At 55.7% G+C, this 19,146-nt stretch overlaps 1 protein-coding gene across 3 annotated transcripts; it reads left to right on the top strand.

Annotated features, from left to right (window-relative positions):
* Positions 1–10,910: 10,910 nt before the first annotated feature.
* On the top strand, positions 10,911–18,263 carry ZNF77 (zinc finger protein 77). Of its 3 annotated transcripts, none has more exons than XM_079115189.1 (4): positions 10,911–12,243; positions 14,995–15,121; positions 16,187–16,364; positions 16,963–18,263. In XM_079115189.1, exons 1-4 carry the CDS (start codon positions 12,241–12,243, stop codon positions 18,215–18,217), a joined length of 1,563 nt encoding a protein of 520 aa, XP_078971315.1. In that variant the 5' UTR covers positions 10,911–12,240; the 3' UTR covers positions 18,218–18,263. The 3 variants fall into 3 exon arrangements, with proteins under 3 accessions (XP_078971315.1, XP_078971316.1, XP_078971314.1); XM_079115190.1 differs by lacking the exon at positions 10,911–12,243 and adding an exon at positions 12,292–12,399; XM_079115188.1 differs by lacking the exon at positions 10,911–12,243 and adding an exon at positions 12,966–13,299.
* The last annotated feature ends 883 nt before the right edge of the window (positions 18,264–19,146 follow it).

Raw genomic sequence — 19,146 nt, 5'->3', positions numbered from 1 at the left:
ACCTTGCTGGACAATCTGAAAAACTGCCGATGAGGTGGCTGAACCTGTCCACCTATCCACCGAGGCCACCAGGCCCTCGAGGCCCACGTTTCCTCCGGGTGGAGGTGGCCTTACGGAGCGGCCGGCTCTGCCCTCTCGCCGCTGAACACACACAGACCGGGCAGTCTTCACTAGGGGTCAGCCGGAGGCTCCTGGGAATGTGGGTGCCTGTCCCACCATGATGGGTGCCTCCCAGTTCAAACCCTCACCCATGTCCCAAAGACCTCCCGCCCCAGCGTCCTGAGCTGATGCCCCACCCAGTCAGAAGCAGCTAGAAGAGCGACCTTCACCCACATTCCCAAGGGTCCAACGTAAAACCAAGAGGGGGATCATTAGGTCCAAGGCTTAACGGCTTAGCATCTGTGCGACCACTTTACGTCCTCGATACCATTTATAAAATGGGTCTTGCTGCCCTAGAGTGGTGCTTGCAGAGAAAATGAAAGTTGGCAGGTAGCTCCTGGCCCTTCACCAACTTCACTGAGATGTCCCTTGTTCTCCTGAGGACGCACCACAGGCAATTCCTAGGAACTGCCCACCGAGGGGCTTCACATGGACTGCTCATGCAAGCCTACGCCAGAGGCCCCATAAAACACCCCAGTTAGCCTTTCCCTGCCTCTCGCCCTTTCTGAGCATGGCCTTTGTCAGACTCTGGCAAATAAACTGTGTGTGTGTGGATCTCCTTGTCTGGTTTGAGTTGCTCGCCTGGTTTCACTTTCCTTTCATGCCATCCATGTGGCTATTGAATTGTGGCTAGGAGGACCAAAGAAATGGGTGTTTAATTTAGTTAATTAAAATTTAAATTAAAAACAGGCTCTCAATTAGATTGAATCACCATCCTGGTTTTCCTGGCAGAATGTTTAGGGCTAAAATCAGGACAGTGCTTGATGACCGGGCACGAGTTGGTCACCGTAAATGCTTAGGGACCTGTGTAAATATGTTTGGAACAATTTGAGCACAGAAATAGAATTTTTCAAAGGCAAATTTTATGAAATCCACATACAGATCAAGCATTTGAGTTGCAAAATAGGTGTCGGAATCCAGTGTGTAACACACACAAGGGTTTGAAGACTTTGAACAAAAATATGTAAAACATTTCCTGGAGCCAGGCACAGTGGTGCACACCTGTAATCCCAGCGAGTCAGGAGTCTGAGGCAGGAGGATTGTAAGTTTGAGGCCAGCCTGGGCAATTTAGCAAGGCCTTAAGCAACTGAGACCTTGTTTCAAGATAAAGGCAAAGTGTGGGGGATGTGGCTCAGTGGTAGGGGACCCCTGGGTTCGATCCCCAGTACCAAAACTAAACAAAGGCCAGAGTTGGTGTGCAGCTCAGGGGCAGCGCACTCGTGTGGGGCCTTAGGTTCGGCGGACCCAGCACTATAAAGGAAAAAAGAGGCAGACCCATCCCTGGTCTGCTCAAAGTCCTTCTACGGCTCCTCCTGGCTCAGAGTACAGGCCGTGACTGCAGAGGCCCTGCGAGCCTCACTGGTCCCCCAGGCCAGGGCTGGAGATCAAAGCCAGAGCCAGGTGCGCCACCCAGCCCCAGCCCAGCCCCTTCCTGCACTGGCAAGCAGCGGGGTGGCTCGCTGGAAAACCAGCCAGAAGCTCCCAGGGGCAGGGTTCTCGCCCGAACCGGTCTTGACTAGGCAGCTGCGGAGCGAGCGTCCTCCTCCAGTGCTGCAGCTCCCGGGGCTGGCACTCTGCCCAGGCCAGACCCCGCCCTGCTAATTGAGTTCATCTACTTTTTGACGCAGGGATCCACGTCTCCACCACTCCCCGCCTGCATCTGGAGCGACCCCGCAGGCCGGGCTCCCGCCGGCGCTATTGGGAGGTGGGGGGTCATTTAAGAGGCGGGGCCTGGGGGAAGCGGAGTCTGGAGGCCCTCGCAGGGGCTGTGGGACCAGCGCCTCCGGCAGGTGAGGCCAGCAGTTTGCTCTGCCCGGCTCCCACCAGCAACGTGCTGCTGGCTTCGTTTGGGACTCCCGTGACTTCAGCCATGGACAAACCACTCTAGAACTCCTAAAAGGAATCACCTTCCCGTGACAGTCTTGGAAAACAGCACACCCGCCGAACTTTAGGAAGGGCTGCAGCCGAGACTTCCAGAAAACACAGCAGAGCCTTGGAATGATCCTGACCACTGGCTGGCACAGACCTCGTGCCCAAACGGGGAAACGATTTGGGGACTCGCCCGCGCCCTGGACCCAAGTGCACCTTCCCACGGAGCCAAGCCCCCAGCCCTTCTTTATTTAATTTTGAGACAAGGCCTCCCCAAGCTGCCCAGGCTGGCCTCGAACTTGCATCCTCCTGCCTGGGCCTCCTAGTATCTGGAAGGCGGGCGTGGCCCCCACGCCCGGCTTTGGCGAACTTTGTTTGGTTATAACTTAAGAAGTTCCCTGGCATCTCCTGCGCCTGATTTCCAGTGCCGCCTTTTTGCGGTTAGCTTTCTCCTCATTTCTAATAAATATGTATCTATGGGTTATGCATACCCTCCCCCCACCACTTGACTGGAGTTTATTGCATTCTGTGCCCTCTGGCCCGAAATACAGGGGAATAATAGCAAACTGGGATGTTTTGGTAAAGAGGGGGCCCTCTTGTGGTGGCTTTTCCTCTGATTCTTTATATAATCTGGATGCACTTGCCATTGTCCCTCCCTGTCCATGGGGAGACAGGAGCCCTGGGGTAGTACTCTCCATGAAGCTCAAGTCCCTTGCATAAAATGGCCTCGGCCCGCACAGAACCTGCGCACCTGCTGATAGGCCCGAGCGATCTAGATGCTCTACAGTAAGTAACAATGTGAACGCCTGCCTTGTACATGGCGGTTACACTGTATTGCTTAGGGAACAGGCTTACATGTTCAGTACAGACTAAAAAACATTTGTCTTTCTTTTAAAAAAGTTTTTCGTAGTTGTAGATGGACACCATGCCTTTGTTTACTTTTATGTGATGCTAAGGATGGAACCCAGCGCCTCACAGGTGCTAGGCAAGCGCTCCCGCAGCTCCTTCTCGTCCCCCTCCCCCACCCCCTCCCCACCCCTCTCCCTCTCCCTCTTCCTCTCCCGCTGGGGATGGTACCCAGGGCCTTGCACATGCTACCCAGGTGCTCGGTCACTGAGCTGCACCTGAAGTTCACAGACGAAACATCTTAAATAGTTTCAGAGATTGGTTGAATCCCTGGATGCGGAGGGCTGGCTGTGCCTTGTATGCACTTACAAGTGTTTTCTTCTTGTCTTCTGCGTTCTTTTCTTTACGGTGGCTTTCCAAGAGTCAATCTAAAAACTGCAATGGTGCAGTTGATTGTGTGTTGTGCCTCAGTACATCCATGTTCCACACCCCACCGTGTTCACCGCCCCACCTCAGTCACCCTCCGCCAGCCTCTGCACCCGGAGCGCATCATACCTTAGACCTGTAAAAGGCAGAGGGATGGGTGTGGAGGACAGGAGAGGGCGGGGCCTTCCCTGGGTGGGACGGGAGTCAAACAGCTGGGCAGGGTTAGGAAGCCGCGGAAAGGACAGAAACCCCCGTCGATTGGCCCTACAGCCCATGCCACCACATTGGGGCATATTTATTATATATTTTCATTTTCTAATATCGTTCCTCCTAGTGAAATCTAAGAAGGGGTGCAAGGGTTTCTGTGATCAGTTTATGGCTGTACCTCCTCAATGCAGAGAAGTTTCACGGATGCTTACTGGAAAAAAATGCAGTTTTGCTTAGGGACACACAACAGTTTGGAAGGCTATCCAAGGTTGTTGCCGGACAGCGCTTGTCTCTGGGCCACAGGGTTGGAAGGTGATGACTTCCTGAGTTTTTGCTGGGTCTATCCAAGGCACAGTGAAATATCTGCAAATGTGAAAATGTGAGCGAGGTCGCCATCTAGCGCCGGGGCCGGAAGCACCGCGCCTCCGTCGATAAGAACCGCCACGCGGAGAGAAAGGTATGGCGGACGGGAGGAGGGAAAAATCCCCACGGTGGGCGTGCCGCACCTGTTCCTGGCACGCGTCGGCACGGGAGACGCACTCGTTCTAGCGCTCGCCGTAGACGAGCGCATCGGGCCGCTCAGGGACCGACGGCACCCCCAGGCTCGCCGCGGGGCCTCGTTCCGGCCGTAGCCGCGCCCAGGGGCGGGCCCAGGACTAGTCACGCCCACGGCGCTGGGCCACGCGGTTGGGCCACGCCCTCTCGGGGGCGGGACTAGCCACCCAGGACGGCGGGGAACAGTTTCTTTGATCATCGATTGGAGGACCTGGCCCGTCCCTCAATCCCAAGCCCCGGACTCGCCTTCTTTTCCGCTTCCTGAATAACCGGAACCGGAAGCGGGGTATCGGTCCGCGGGGCGGGCTGCTCTGGGGCGGCTGTCTCTGCCCCCAGCAGTCCTCCTCTCCCGAGGATGACTTCTCTCCACCTCGCCTGGCCTTGGGTGGCCTTCGCGACTGGCACTCGCCTGGGGCGGAAGGGGCAAAGGGCGGGGCGAAGTTCAAAGGGCAGGGGGCGGGATCGCCTTGGGGCGGACTTCCGGGGCGGTGCCGAGGCTGGAGCGGCGGGGCGGGCCGTGGGATTTTCCGGGCAGCCTGGGGCTTAGATGATACCGGCTCGCTGCGTGGTCTGCGCTGGCTCCGCGAATGGCGCCTCGGGTTTCCTTGGGAACCGCGAGAGAAGGTGCCCGGGGTCGCGGTGCCGGCGATCTCCTTATCTGAGTCTTGCTCCTGGGCTGGAAATGGAGTCGGGTTCTCGGAGCGCGAGAGCCGCAGGTGCCGGGCCAGCGGGACGGCCCGCGGTTCCTGATGAGGTTCCAGCCGCTGTGACTTGGGGGGCAGGAGCGCCGGCGCCCGAGCTCCAGCGCGTCCTTGGGAGACGCTGCGCCCGGGCGCCCTCGGGCCTGTCCTCGGCCCGCTGGAAGGCCTGGCGGAGACGCCTCGGCAAATCCGGTTCTGCAGCCGTGGGCGCCGGCCCGCGTCAGCCCCCGCGTGACGCCGACAGGCCGCGGAAGGTGCTCAGGGTCGCGGGTCCCACGTCCGTGGGTCCTGGCATGCGGCAAGTGAGCAGCGCTCTGCGCGCCGGCCTCCGACGTCGGGTGTTCGGTGGGTGGGGGCTGCTGGGGTCCCACACCGGGCCTTGCGCACGCGGAGCCACGTCCCCCGCCCTGCCAGTATTATTTTTGTGGCGCTCCATATTTGGGAAGCATAATGTGTGTATGGTTTGTATACTTATCAGATTAAAGGAGCGGTTTCTTTGTGAGAGCTTACACCAAGCGTGGCACCAGACGGTATGCCCGAAAAAGGAGGTCCAGTGTCTGTCCCCTGTTATGTGGGTGAACCCCTCGAGCCAAACCTCCAGTGGCTTCTGTGGACTTCCAGAGATGTCCTCAGCATGAACAGTCAGCCGGTCATCAGTGTCCAGCGATGCTGCATCTGTAGGTTCAACCACGAAAAAAAAAAATATCGTACTGAACACGTAGACTCTTTTCTCCAAACAGCATGGCGCGACAACTGTGTAGGTAACGTTGGTGTGGAACTGGGCGATGGAGAGGCAACCCGAAGTCTGAGGAGGGAGGGTGCGTGCTGGCTCTGTGCAAGCACTAGACCACTTTGCAGAAATGACGTGGGCTGCAGGCATTTTGGTGTCTGGGGATCCTGGGTCTGGTCTCTCCCAGGTACTGAGGGGGACTTCCTCTTCCTGCTGTTTTGGTGCTGGGGATTGGACCTGAGGTTTTGGTCGTGCCACCTAAGCCCTCTACTCCGAATCACACCTTAGCATTTTAAAACGTTTGAGACAGGATCTTGCTAAGCTGCCCAAGCTGGCCTCAAACTCCAGATAGCTGAGATTACAGGTGTGGCCATTGTGACTGGCATACGTTTTAAATTGTAATAAAAACTACCAGATCATCCTTGGAGTGGCCCACATGGAGTGAAAATCATTCTGGTTGACACTTAAAAGTGCCACTGGTCTCATGTCCTTCATGGTTACTAAAGGTTGGTTGACAGACGTGTGACAGTGGTGACAGTGACAAATTTACTCAACAAAGCTTCAACTTTTGTAAGTTCTCCTAAGGCACATTTCCCTGGGCCAGATTTTACAGACCTCAGTTTTGTCATGAAGATTTGATTCAATTTTAGTCAATAGGTATTTTTTCTACCCTGATTTCTCTGCAGATTCTTGGAATTTTCAGTGTTTTCTACAAGCATGATTGCACATGTTCTTATTGTGGCTTCTGAGGTCCAGTATGATAGCCTCTGTACTCGTGGACATTTAGTGTTTTTATTTTCATTTAAATAGGTTAGTGTGACCAAGTGCAGTGGTACACGTCTGTCTTCTCATCTACTTGAGGCTGAGGCAGGAAGATCACAAGTACAGGGTCAGCCTGGGCAACTTAGTGAGATCCTGTCTCAAGATAGAAAATAAGTAAAGGGGGCTGGGTGTGGCTCAGTGGTTGAGCCCTTGCCTAGCTTATGCTGCCCCTGGGTTCCATCCCCAATATGAAAAAAAATATTCACTGTGTATTTAAAAAATGCAGGCTTTTGAGGTATAACTAAGATACCATAAGATTCCTTCAGTTTAAGTGTACAATTCAGTGACTGTTAGTGTTTTTAGTCTGCACAACCATAGCAACATCAGAACACTTTTACCACACCATTAAGAAATGATGTACTCTTTAGCCTTACCTCCATCTCCCTGTTCCCTACCTCAGCTGTGAGTATCCTCTAATCCACCTCTCTATAGGTTTCTCTCTTCTGGACATTTCATATGTAGAATCATATACAGCATGTGTCCTGCATCTGGCTTCTTTCCTGAGCATAATGTTGCCAAGGTTCGTTCATGTTGGAACATCCCTTTTCCTGACTGAATACTGTTTCATTGTGTGGGTGGACCGCATTGTGTTTGTTTAAGAATCAATTGGTAGACATTTCACTTACCCTCTTTTGGTTGTTAGGAATAATGCTGCTATAATCACGAGTGTATGAGGCTTTGTTTATACCTGTTTTCAGTTATTTTGGGAGTAGAATCCCATGTCAGATGGCAGTTCGTTTGTTTGAAGAACTGCCACCTCGTTTTGCATTCCCACCAGCCGCAGCCTGGAGTGCACAGGGCTCCACATCCTTGCCAGCACATGTCACGGTCTTGGTCTTGGATTCTGCCCATCCCACGGCCAGAGGAGTAGGACCCTGTGAGTGTGATCTGCATTTCCCTGGTGATTGACAATCATGGGTATCTTTTCATGGGCTCATGGCCATTTATATAATTTCCTTAAAACAAAAAATAGTCTATTCAGACCCCACCCGTTCACCGGGTTTTGTCCCTTTCAAATCGAGTGGTGAGACTTAATTTATTCTGGGTGCGAGTTCCTTATCAGTATGTGACTTGAAGTCCCACCTCACTCTGTGGGTTTCTTTTTCACTCTCCAGTGTGTCCTTTGAGTCGCGAGAGCGTGAACGCTGTCTGGTTCCTCGTCCGCCAGGTCCAAGGTCAGGATGACTTACCGTCTTTCTCCTTTTACAGTTCGGCTTCACCTGTAGGTCTTCCGCCTCAGTCTTGTACTCGAGGTGAGGTCAGGTCTGATGTCGTTCTCTGGCCGTGGCTGCCCTGCCGCCCACTGGGTGAGAAGAGCGCCTTTCTCCACTGCAGGGCCTCTGCACTCCGTGAGCAGGCAGGCGACCGTTCGCCTGGCTTTCTCTCTGGGCCTTTCACCTGCTTCATGGGTCTGCAGATTTCTCCTGTGCCTGAACCTCACCGGCTCCTGTGCCCTCCCCGTGCTCGGGGCCAGATCAGGGCGTGGCTGCTGGCTGTCCACCACACGCTGCTGCTTCTGCGCCCTGGCAAGTGCTGAAACCAGGAAGCACGAGTCCTCCCATTTCGTGCTTCATTTTCAAGACTCTGGGCCCTTCTGAGTTCCTCGCAATTTGATGTGAACTTTATTTTCTCTGGTCCTGGGGCTCCAACCCAGAGCGCGTTAGCACTGAGCCCCGCCCGGCCCTTGTCATGTTCTCCTGGGCTCCTCCTGCGTCAGCCTCCCCAGTGCTGGGGTGGCAGGTGTGTGTGGGGTTGGTGGGATCTGAGGGTCGGTCTGTAGAGTATTGCCGTGTCACGCGGCTGCCTTGGGGTAATTAAAGCAGGACACAGATCGTTCACAGCAGCAGACGTCATCCACAGGCAGGTGCGTAAGCTCAGGGTGGCCCATCACTAGAGTGGACATCACACGGCCGAGAAGCAACCTGAGAGACAGTGAGGTCCCGACACACAGGGCAGCCTGGGTGCCCCTGGAGGACATTGTGCTTGCTGGGCAAATGGCACATGCCTGTCCTCCCAGCCACTTGGGAGGTGGGGACGGGGAGAGCACCAGTTCAAGGCAGCCTCACAACTTGGCAAGGCCCCATCTACAAATGGAAAAAACCCCCTGGGGGGGGGTCGTGGGAGGAGCTGGGGCTGCAGCTGGTGGACACATTTGGAACCTGGGAGTGTTGGCCGGAGCACAGGCCAGGGAGACCCTGCTCACTGCAGGGAGGTTGGGTGGTTGGCCCTCTCCTGGGCAGAACCGGCCGGTCGGCAGGGCGCCTATGTGTTGCTGTCTGTCTTTGCTTTGCAGTGCTGGGTACTGAACCCAGGGCCTCTCGCATGCCAGGCAAGGGCTCTGCCACCAAGCCACTCCCAGAGTCCTTAGCCATTTGCGGAGCTGTAAAACAGTGTGACGGCAGAGAGACTGAACTCGGTGACCTGTAAGAGCCAACTGAAGCAGGCCTCGTGGCCCTCTGTGCCAGCATGCCCACCCCCTTGAAGCATCTCTACTTAAGTGAAACCAGCAGCTGGTGAACTAATACATAATCATTTGTAAGATTTATTAACTAAAAATTGATAGGAGATTCCAAGTCTGCCAATGCTTAAGCATTTGGGAAACTGACCATGGAGGAAGTTAGGGCTGTAGTGGCTTCTGTAGGGGCAGAGGTCTAGGGGACCACAGAGCCCAGTGTTGCTGAGGGCAGGGGCAGCGGAGGGAGTACTGTCGATGGCAGCCTGGGAATGGGGCCATCGAAGTGGAAGTGGACAGAAGAAGGAAGAACAAGACAACTGCAACGTCTCACGATGGAAAGTGCTGCTTAATGAAACCTAGTGGCTGAGCTTGAAAAGACGGTTTCTCCAGGAGAAGGCCTCAATGTCAACCTCAGTTCCCTTGAATTACTTGTGTTTAGAAACAGTCTGAGCCCTCCCTGCGGGTTCTGTGACTGTCCAACCTGCCTGAGGGCCCTTTGTTCTCATGCAGACCCCACTTGATGTACATGGACTGGGCCTGCCAGCGTTTAGGCCTACAGGGTCGTTGCTCAGCTGATTCCCTCTTGGGATCCAATATTTTGGTTCAGTTCTGACCTTGCCAAGACTGGTGGGACCTAGAGTTTCTATGGGTTCCTGGTTGGGAGAAAGAAGATTGTTACTTGGCAGAGATCAGGCAGCTTTGAAATATGAACCTTGTTCTTTTTGTTGGGACTGAACCCAGGGGTGCTTAATCACTGAGCCACATTCCCAGCCCTTTTCATTTTTATTTTAAGACAGGGTCTTGCTAAGTTGCTGAGGACCTTTGCTGAGTTGCTGAGGCTGGCCTCTAACTGGCAATCCTCCTGCCTCAGCCTCCCAAGTCACTGGGTTTTTAGGCATGCACCACTGCAACTGGCTAAATCTTTTCTCTTTGTAACCAAATTATAAAGAGGAAGGGTCTGTTTGGGCTCAGGTTTCAAGCTTTCAGTCCATGGTCAGTTGGTTCTGTTGCTCTTGGGCCTGTGGTAAGTTAGCACATCGTGGTGGAGAACATGGCAGAGCAGAGTCATTGTCTCATGACCAGGAGGTAGCAGGAAGAGACCAGAGTCGCTTTCCTTGGAGTCCCCTTCAAGGAAATGCCCCAGTGGCCTATGACCTCCTACAGGGCCCTGCCTCTTAAAGGCTCCCCCACCTCCCAGGAGCACTGAATTAGGGACCAAGCCTTAACCCATGGGCCTTTAGGGACATTCCAGACTTGACTATAGCATCTGTGGACATGGGACACATGAGACATGCTGAACAGTGCAGAACGTGAGTCCAGGGCACATCTTGATCTGTTTTCTGGTGGTTTCACCATCTCCCTAGCCCTGGCAAGCCCAGATGAGCAGGGCTGGCTGGGTCAGCTGTATAGATCCTGAGCGCCAGTAAGAGCTCTTACCCATCCTGTCTGATCTCCTTATGATTTTCAGGTTCAAGCCAGATTCATTTAGAATTTTACTATTTTTTCCTAAATCAATTAAAATAAGAATTCAAAGGGGGTCACAATCAGTGGCAAGAGGGTGTCTACCAACAGGATGGTTTAGGTAGTCAAACTCCATAGTCCATCAGTAAGGTCTGCTGACAGAACAGACAGTCCCAAACCCAGTGCATGAAGTCCAGAAGAAAGTTGAAAAAAGCAGCTTCTAAGGAGCATTTCAAAATGGAGCAGAAGGCCATCGGGGACCAGGGCTATGTGTGTGTTAAAGGGCTGCCTAGGAAAGTGAACCTCTTTTTTGTGGTACTGGGGATTGAACTCAGGGCACTCTATTTTTTATCTTTTTTATTTTTTGTACCAAGGATTGATCTCAGGGCTGCTTAACCACTGAGCCACATCCCCAGCCCTTTTCATTTTTATTTTGAGACAGGGCCTTGCTAAGTGGTTGAGGCTGGCCTTGAACTTGTGATCTTCCTGTCTCAGCCTCCCGAGTGCTGGGATGACAGGGGCAGCTGGTTGGGAAAGTGAACTCTTGAACTGGGCCTGAAAAGTTAACAGGAATACTGACCAGGCCAAGGTCTGTAGAGCCCTTAACACCTCTCACTGGGGGCTGCAGCTAGGCAGTTCCACCTGATGACCAGCTACACCCACACGGCCTGGTGACAGTTTAGCATGAGGACGGCATCTCTGCGCAGTTGCCTTTCTTTTCAGGTGACTTGTGGGATGTCCTTGGTCCTCGGCCTTTCCTTCCCTTTAAAGGACCAGAGCAGCCTGGTTTTGGAGCACCGCCCAGTCCTCTCATCTGTGATCCTGAAGTCAGTTCTCAAGCCCAGAAGAAGTCCTGCTCACACCGTTTCTGGGTTTGACTGGACAGACACGTGTTATCAGGAGCTGTGAGACCAGCTTCGAAGTGGCAGCCCTGGTGACAGGGCTCTCATCTTTGTGCAGTTTCACAGAATTCTAAGGGAGCATTTCAAAATTAGCCAGTGCATCAGGGTCCACCAGATACTGCGGAATATGGACGCAAACTTGGGTATCAAGAGAGATGGAATTTATCCAGTGTGGAGGTCCGAAATAACTGGCTGCTGTTTGTTATCAGGCATGAGGATAGGTTTTACCTAAAGGAACTGCAAAATGGAAAAGCAGACACAAGCTGTTGTCTTAGGGATATCACAGCCTTTTGCATTACAGGATTCTCAAGGGGCATCCTCAAAAACAAATCTCGAATCTTTAAGTGCCATAAACCTGGGAAGTTAAACCACCGGCTCTTTGCTTGTGGTTGATTTGACTGCTGCCTGTTCACAGGCTGAGGTTTGCAGCCCCTCCCTGGTGCAAAGGGCTTCTGAGGTCCCGGGTCCTGGTGTCCAGCGCCGGCTACGTGCGCTCGGGAGGGTCGTGCGGAGCGTCCAGTCTCCAGCCCAACATCCACACGGAGCAGACCTTCAGCCCACGTGGTGATGTCATTGTTTTTAAACCAAGAGCGCAGAAGCACGGGTGACCGCGGCCCAGCGGACTCTGACCCTGAAGGCACCCAGGTCAACTGTGCCGTCCAGTCGTCCTATCCGGTATGGGCGTCCCTCAGGAGAAAACTGAGTCTGCAGGTCCCGTGCACTCCTAGTGCCCACGTCCAGGAGGAGGACGCAGAGGAGAGCTGGGCGCAAGCCCAGCTACGGATGTCCGGGGACAGGAAGCGCTGCCCAAGAGTATTCCAGGCGCGCCTGTCACTCAAGCTGCGGTCGACGGAACTTGGAGAACTGTCCAATCTGGGCAGACTGGGCGAACAATCGCGATTTGGGGGACGGGGCCCCTGGATACTGACCAATAAAAAGCTCCGGGTCGGGAACCGTCCAATCAAGAGCCCTGGCGTAGGCAGCACGGGCCAATCAGGGGCCGGGGGCGGTGCTTCGCTGCAGAGCGGTCCCAGGTGAAGGTGCCCGCGCTCTCCCGCACTGCCCGCCGGTGGCTGGGATCCATCGCGGGGCCCCGGAGGGCGGAGGATGGTGAGTGCGGGCGGCGCCCGACCCCAGGCAGGGGTGGGTGGAAGCGGCCTGTGTTTCCCCGCGCCCCGGACTCCGCGGCCCCGGGAGGCGACACCCGGAGGGCAGCGCCGGAGCACTGGCGCCTGAGCCGCGGGCGACAGTGCCACAGCGCCCGAGGTCGGGGGAACCTGGCATTTTATGAAAACGGTCGGGGCGGGAGGAGCTGGTGGCTAGTTTGGGGGATGGCGGGGGCGAACGGGGGCTCCGGGTCAGATGCGGGGCAGCCGAGGACTTGGGGGCTAGCTTAGGGGTCAGCCTGGGGCTTTAGAGAGGGACTCGTACCCTAGAGGGGTGAGCTGACTTGCGGCCTGCCGGAATCGAATCCAGATTTAGAAAAGGAGAGACTATTCAAGAAGACGATTGCCAGTAGAGACGCTGCTCCAGTCTCAGAAACCTGCGAACCCCAAATACAACAGAAAAAGGTTTTTCTTTTATCCATGAGGAGAGGCAAACAGGAACCGTGAGGGGGAGCAGAGCGAGCACGGGGAGGTCGGCTGCATCAGGTGACAGGGGGCAGGTCACAGTTTTGCACTTGCTCAGACTTGGGCACCACCCCGTGTTCCCTGAGTAATGATTTGTGAGAAACAGGGAAATGGAACACTGAAGCCTGTGTGAAATAAAGAATCCAAACTTAGTACAGACTTGGGTTGGAAAGGATTATCCGGGGACTGAATGTAGGGGACGGGTCTCCTGCTAGACGGCGGAGGGAGCGCTGCAATGGGAGCGGGCCGCTTGCGAGGGCTACGGCATCTGAAGACCTGGGTCACAAGTTTTCCTCCGCGGAGGCCTAAACAAGGCTAGAAGAGCCCGTCGTGGGAAGATGATGAGTCAGGCGTCATGGGAGCACAGGTCCACCCGCCCCATGCCAGCTGCTTCTCAGGAGGGGCTGTCTGCAGACTCAGCGTGCCCTCATGCAGCCCCTGGAAGAAGACCAGGCGGAACCCAGGCGCGACCATCAGACACTTTTGTTCCAGTTGATGAGCGTGCATCCAGGGGATGAGCGTGCAGCTGTTCAGTGTGAGAGAGAATGGGAGTTGGGAGGTCTGGGTCTGGTCTCCTCCTGGGTCTACAAGGCTCAGCCATTCACATCCCACAGGCTTGCAGGGCCATTCTCCAAATCACAGGGTGGGATTCCTTTCCTCTTTGCTGTTTCTGGGAGCACAGAACTCGTCAAAACTCCACGTCACCTGCCAGTTGTGGCTAGTGGCACCTGTGTCCAGCTCAGCACAGTCTTTCCCAATTCCAGCCTCAGCTTCCATTCGATGTAAAATAGCAACTCCTTTTTGCCGTTTTCTTGTCTTTAAGGAGGATGGAAAGTTTTTTTTGATCTGTCTTTGCCAGTGGCTGTTCCATTGTATTTCAGGGCTTAGCCTGGATATGCTTCTGGGGAAAAATGTCTCAAATACAGAGACACCTTTCCATTGAAATTGTAGGAAGACACAGACCACCGACAACTCAGGTGAAGAGGGTGAAGACGGGGTGAAAGGACTGATACGACCACAGTGACCCTGCTGTGCAGGATCGTGTCCACTTCTCATTACTGGCTGGGCATCGGCTATGAATGCCAGTGCTGCCAAATGTACCCCATAAAACGGAGAAGTGTCCATGGGGTTGGGAGTTCATGATTTATCATGAGGATCAGTAGTTAATTGATGCTCTTTCCTTTAAGGCATCATTGGAGGGATAAGGATCTCTTAGAATCTGCCCTCCTGTCCTTGAACATGGAGTGACTGAGTGGTTCTGCTGTGTTCTGATTCAGATACAGTTCAGAGGGCTTGGGTGTGAAGCAGTTATATCACCTGGGTGGGGACTGGGGTCTGAAGCCAGTGTCCGAGCCCAGCCACAGTGGAGCCTGCATGGGGTTGTGGGGGTGCGTCTGGGCTGGCTCAGGAGCCCCCCTTTCGGGGGACCTGCTACTGTGCCAGTGGCAGCCACTTCTGCTCAGGAAGGCTACTGAGCATCAGGGGGCTCTGTGTAGATTTGTCTGTGGGTGTGTTGTCCTTTGAGGTGGCCCTCGAGCTGTTACCTGTGGTTTGGTTTGACTAAGCACCAAGTTGGGGCAGCCAGAGTAAAATCTGTGCTAACTCAGTAAATCTCTGAAGGTCTCACTAGGGGCAAGCCTCGTGTTCAGAGCTGTAGGGTGTCTGGTTGTTCCTGAGTCACAACCTGGAGGAAGGAGGGAGGGTCCCTGAGCCCCCAGGGGACCTATCTCTGCTCACTTCCCATCCTCTCCTCTTTTTCCTCCTGGTGTAGACCCCCACCCAGGGGTCTCTCAGCTGGGGTTGTGAGTCCTGACCCACATGCTGTGGGATGGTGCACACGGGCATCCTTTTCTTTCTTTCTTATGTTTGAACAGACATTTTCCTTACCCAGGTCAGTCGATGGACAGTTGAGACGTTTTTGCTATCTGGCTACCATGAAATTTTAAGTAAGCCACATATCGATTTCCACATCACCTAACCGGTGATTTGTTTCCACCTGCCCCTGCCCCTGCCTGCCCATCTCAGTAACTGCAGGGCCACCCGGCGGCTGCCTTCTGAGGCCCCAGGTCGCCATGGTGCTTTCCGTCAGGATGCCTGGCATTCATTTGCCTGCACGTGAGGGCCAAGGGCTTGGGATTCCTGAGTTGATTCAGCAGCCCCAGCTGCCAGCCTCGGCTGCCAGCCTCGGCCTTCCCTAAACACCCTGGGGATAACACGTGTGATGTTCTAGGACTCAGTGACCTTTGAGGACGTGGCTGTGGACTTCACCCCACAGGAGTGGGCGCTGCTGAGTCATGCTCAGAGGGACCTTTACAGAGATGTGATGCTGGAGACCTGCAGGAACCTGGCCTCTATAGGTGAGAGTGGCCTCATTCCTTCACTGTGCCTCCAGGGAAAACTGTATTGTGCCCTTTTCCCTTTGAGCCCAGAATCTGGAATGTGTTTGAGGAGAAACAGACACAGCTCCAGCCTTCGTGGAACACAAGGTCAAAAGTCTCCATGAAACAAAATTCTATATCTTATTGCCATTTTCTTACCAGTCTTTTTTTTCTTTTTTGGTGCCGGGATTGAAGGGAGGGGTGCTGTACCAATGAGCTACACCCCAGCCCTTTTTGAATTTTGAGGCAGGGTTTCAGTGAATCTCCCAGCCTTGCCTTGGACGTGGCCTCCTGCCTCGGCTTCCTGAGCAGCTGGGGTCACAGGCCGCAGCACCTCGCCTGGCTTGGCTATCAGTCTTGAGGCTCCCTAAGTTTCTCATGTGAGCACGGTCCCCAGTGTCGCTTTGAAGCAGTGGGAGCAGCTCTGTGGGCCCACTGCTGTGAGGGTTCTGCTGAGATGGAGCCACAGCCGACCCGCCGTTTTGCTGCAGTGAGACCCCTCCTCTCCTGCAGCCCTGAGGAGCGGGTGCTGCTGCGCACCAGGCGGGCTGCTTCCTGCCCGTCCGTCCTCATCATGCCCCTTCAACATGGGAGGCAGCCACTCACACCCACCTGGCCTCCCAGTGGCACTGGGGACAGAGAAGGGACCCCTCAGGGTCTCTGTGAGCAGGGACCCCGGGAGGGGCAGGATTTGGGCCTGTGCATTTTGCTAGAGCCTCCCTGCATTGCTTTGCTGACAGTATTGCTGTCAACATAAGCTCCGTCCACGCGGAGGTATTTCCTAGGAAGCGGCTGCCCTCTGGTCCTTTCCCTTTACTGCTGACAGCGCCCCCAGCACCGAGGTCCAGAGGCCTCCGTAGCGCCCGCGTTCATCTTTTCTTGTCAAACATGGCTTCCTCCCCTCTGCTCTTTCTTTTCTGCCACTGAGCCACATGCCAGACTGTGTATTTCTGGGTCAGTATAGGAGGAAATACACCGGGGCCTGTTGCCTCTGTTAGCTCACCATTCCTTTTCCAAGAAATAATTGTTCACCAACTTTTGCAGATGGTCACATCCATATTAAAACTAGTCGGTCAAGTTTTCAGCGGTGTCTTTTGAGAAATGGAATATCCAGCAATGATCCAGGCATAAAATTCACAAGAAGTGACTTCTGGTCTGTTTTTGGAGAAAACTGGAGACTTGATAACCCTGGCGATGACCAAATCCAGGACAGGCATTCGAGGTGAGTGTGCTCAGCCACGTGAGTATCCTCCCAGCAGCGCTAGACTAACTCAGAATGAAAGAAAAAACATTTCTGTTACTGAACACTTGGGTACACATGGAGTTTTTGTAAAAGAGTATTTTCTTTCTTTTTAAAAAATATTTTTAGTTGTAGATGGACAGAAGACCTTCTCTCTCTCTCTCTCTCTCTCTTTTTTTTCATTGCGGTGCTGGGGTTTGAACCCAGGGCCTTGTGCTTGCAACTGAGCTATGTCCCCAGCCCAAGACTTTTATTTTCGCTTTTTTGTGTGGTGCTGAGGATGGAACCCAGTGCCTCCCTTGTGCTAGGCAAGTGCTGTACCACTGAGCCCAGCCCAGTATTTTCCTGCATGTGATGTTGGTGTTGAGCATCTGAGACAGCTTGGTACCCCCACCAGGAGGCCCCATGTGTAAGATGGCCGAGGTGAAGGCCAGCGCCCACCCTGGAGCAGCAGGGCTGCGGCCATACCCAGGCCAGGGCAGCTGAGTAGTCAGTCATCGTGAGCAGCGACGGATGAGCCGTCAGGGGCGGTCAGCCGCAGACGCCGGCCGTTTAACAGTGCTCTCCCTGCTTTGAACAGCGCTGATGTGGGCAGCCTCTCCGACAGCAGGGAAGGTCCGCGTGGAGACACCGGGAGCCACCCCAGGAGCCCGCCCCTGTGTGGAGGCGAGCCCGGTGAACGCAACGCGAGCCAGCAGGGGCCTCGCCCTGGCCCCAGGCCTCAGCCGGGTGAGGACCGGGAGCAAGCCTGCGGCTGCCTGTGTCCTCCTGCGACAGCTGGCTCCGCGGAGAAGCCCGGCGAAGGTGCGGACGCAGGGACCGCCTCGCGCAAAGGCGCGGGAAGTGCCCGGGGCCGAAGGTCCCTCTCCGGCCGCCCACCCCGCGGGGGAGGCGCGGCGGGGCAGAAGGCCCACGCCTGCGGCGTGTGCGGGAAGGCCTTTCAGTACCGCTCCTACCTGGCCCGGCACGCGCGGACGCACACCGGGGAGAAGCCCTACCGCTGCGAGGCGTGCGGGAAGGCCTTCAGCTGCCCCTCCTACTTCCGCGACCACGTGAGGACGCACAGTGGCCAGCAGCCCTACCCCTGCGCGCGCTGCGGCCGCGCCTTCGGCTGCCACTCGTCCTTCCGCGATCACGCCAGGACGCACACCGGCGAGAAGCCCTACCGGTGCGCGCGCTGCGGCCGGGCCTTCGCCTGCTACTCGTCCCTGCGGGAGCACGGGCGGTCCCACAGCGGGGCGAAGCCCTACGCGTGCGCCGAGTGCGGGAGGGCCTTCCGCTACCCCGCGTCCCTGCGCGCGCACCGGAGCACGCACGCGGCGGGGAGCGCCCAGGCCTGCGGGCAGTGCGGGAAGACCTTCAGCTGCCCCGCCTACCTGCGAAGGCACCTGCGAACCCACGGCGCCGCCAGGCCGCACCGGTGCGCGCAGTGCGGGCGGGCCTACGGCTTCGCCGCCTCGCTGCGCGCGCACGCGCGCACGCACAGCGGGGAGAGGCCCTTCCAGTGCCCGCAGTGCGGCAAGGCCTTCGGCTGCCGCTCCTCCCTTCGGGAGCACGCGCGCACGCACAGCGGGGAGAGGCCCTTCCAGTGCCCGCAGTGCGGCAAGGCCTTCAGTCGTCCCCAGTACATCCGGAAGCACGCGCGGTCGCACAGCGCGGGCAGGCCCTACGAGTGCCCCCGCTGCGGGAAGGCCTATCGCGGCTCCTCGTCCCTGCGGGTGCACATGCGCGCGCACACCGGGGAGCGGCCCTACGCCTGCCGGCAGTGCGGGAAGGCCTTCCGGTATCTGGCGTCCCTGCAGGCGCACTCGAGATCCCACGCCGAGAGACCCTGAGGGCACGGCCTGCGGGGAATGTCCCCTTGCCCTGAGGACCTTGTGGCGGGAAAACGCTCCTGTGCCCGGACTGTGGGAACCTCATGTCCCTGCTTTTGTCCGAAGCCTTGGAGTAGGAGGGGGTCTCTCCGTTGTCACTAACGTGTCGCCTTCTGAGTGCCTCGCCCTTAGTGGGGGCCCCTAGTGTTTCAGATTCCTGTTTATGTTGCTGATATAAACAATAAATGCCCTGTGCGGAACCATCAGTTGCACCATGTGATTTCGTTCTATAAGACTTTGAATTATTGCACATTCCCGTAAAACGTCTGATCTCCGTGATGATGGCTTCTGGACCTGCGGGTGCTAGAGTGACTTCGTGCAGCGTGACTGATCATAATATGACTGCTGCTGGTGAACTTGCCCTGCCGGTCCACAGCTGCAGGTACTGGACTCCGTCCACCCTTCCTTCGTTCTTTATCACGAAAGGGGCATCTCCCTCGTTGGTGGCTAGTGTGACTCACAGGAATCGGTCATTGTGGAAGGTTCTCGGGAGGGGCTTCCCAGCGGATGGAGATCCTATTTTGAACTCGCTCATTGCCGTGGCTCTTGGTTTCTCTTGGACCCACTGCACTGAGGTGACCCTGTGGCATGAAGGTGACAGTCCGTGTGCCGGGGGTTCTTCGGAGCCGCGCGATGGCTGGGGCTGGGCATCCTACTCGTGGCTCCATTCAGAGTTCAGGGGAAGACGACGGCATGCAAGTTTCAGAATGCAGACGTGAGTACCCCGTGCTCCCAGTCGCTTTATCAGGACACAGAGCCATGGTGACAGCGCATTTTCTGGTTATTGGCTCTGCCGGACGCTGCCTCGTGTCCCCTCAGCACATCCTGCATCTTTGCAGGGGCTGCCAGTACGGACCCTTGCCGGCTGCACGCAGCACCGACTGCCCTGC

Source organism: Sciurus vulgaris (genome assembly GCF_902686455.1).
Source record: "Sciurus vulgaris genome assembly, chromosome: 16".
NCBI classification, from domain to species: Eukaryota; Metazoa; Chordata; class Mammalia; order Rodentia; family Sciuridae; genus Sciurus; species Sciurus vulgaris.
The sequence above is the reverse complement of the archived record's forward strand: the minus strand, read 5'-3'. Positions and strand labels throughout refer to the sequence as shown.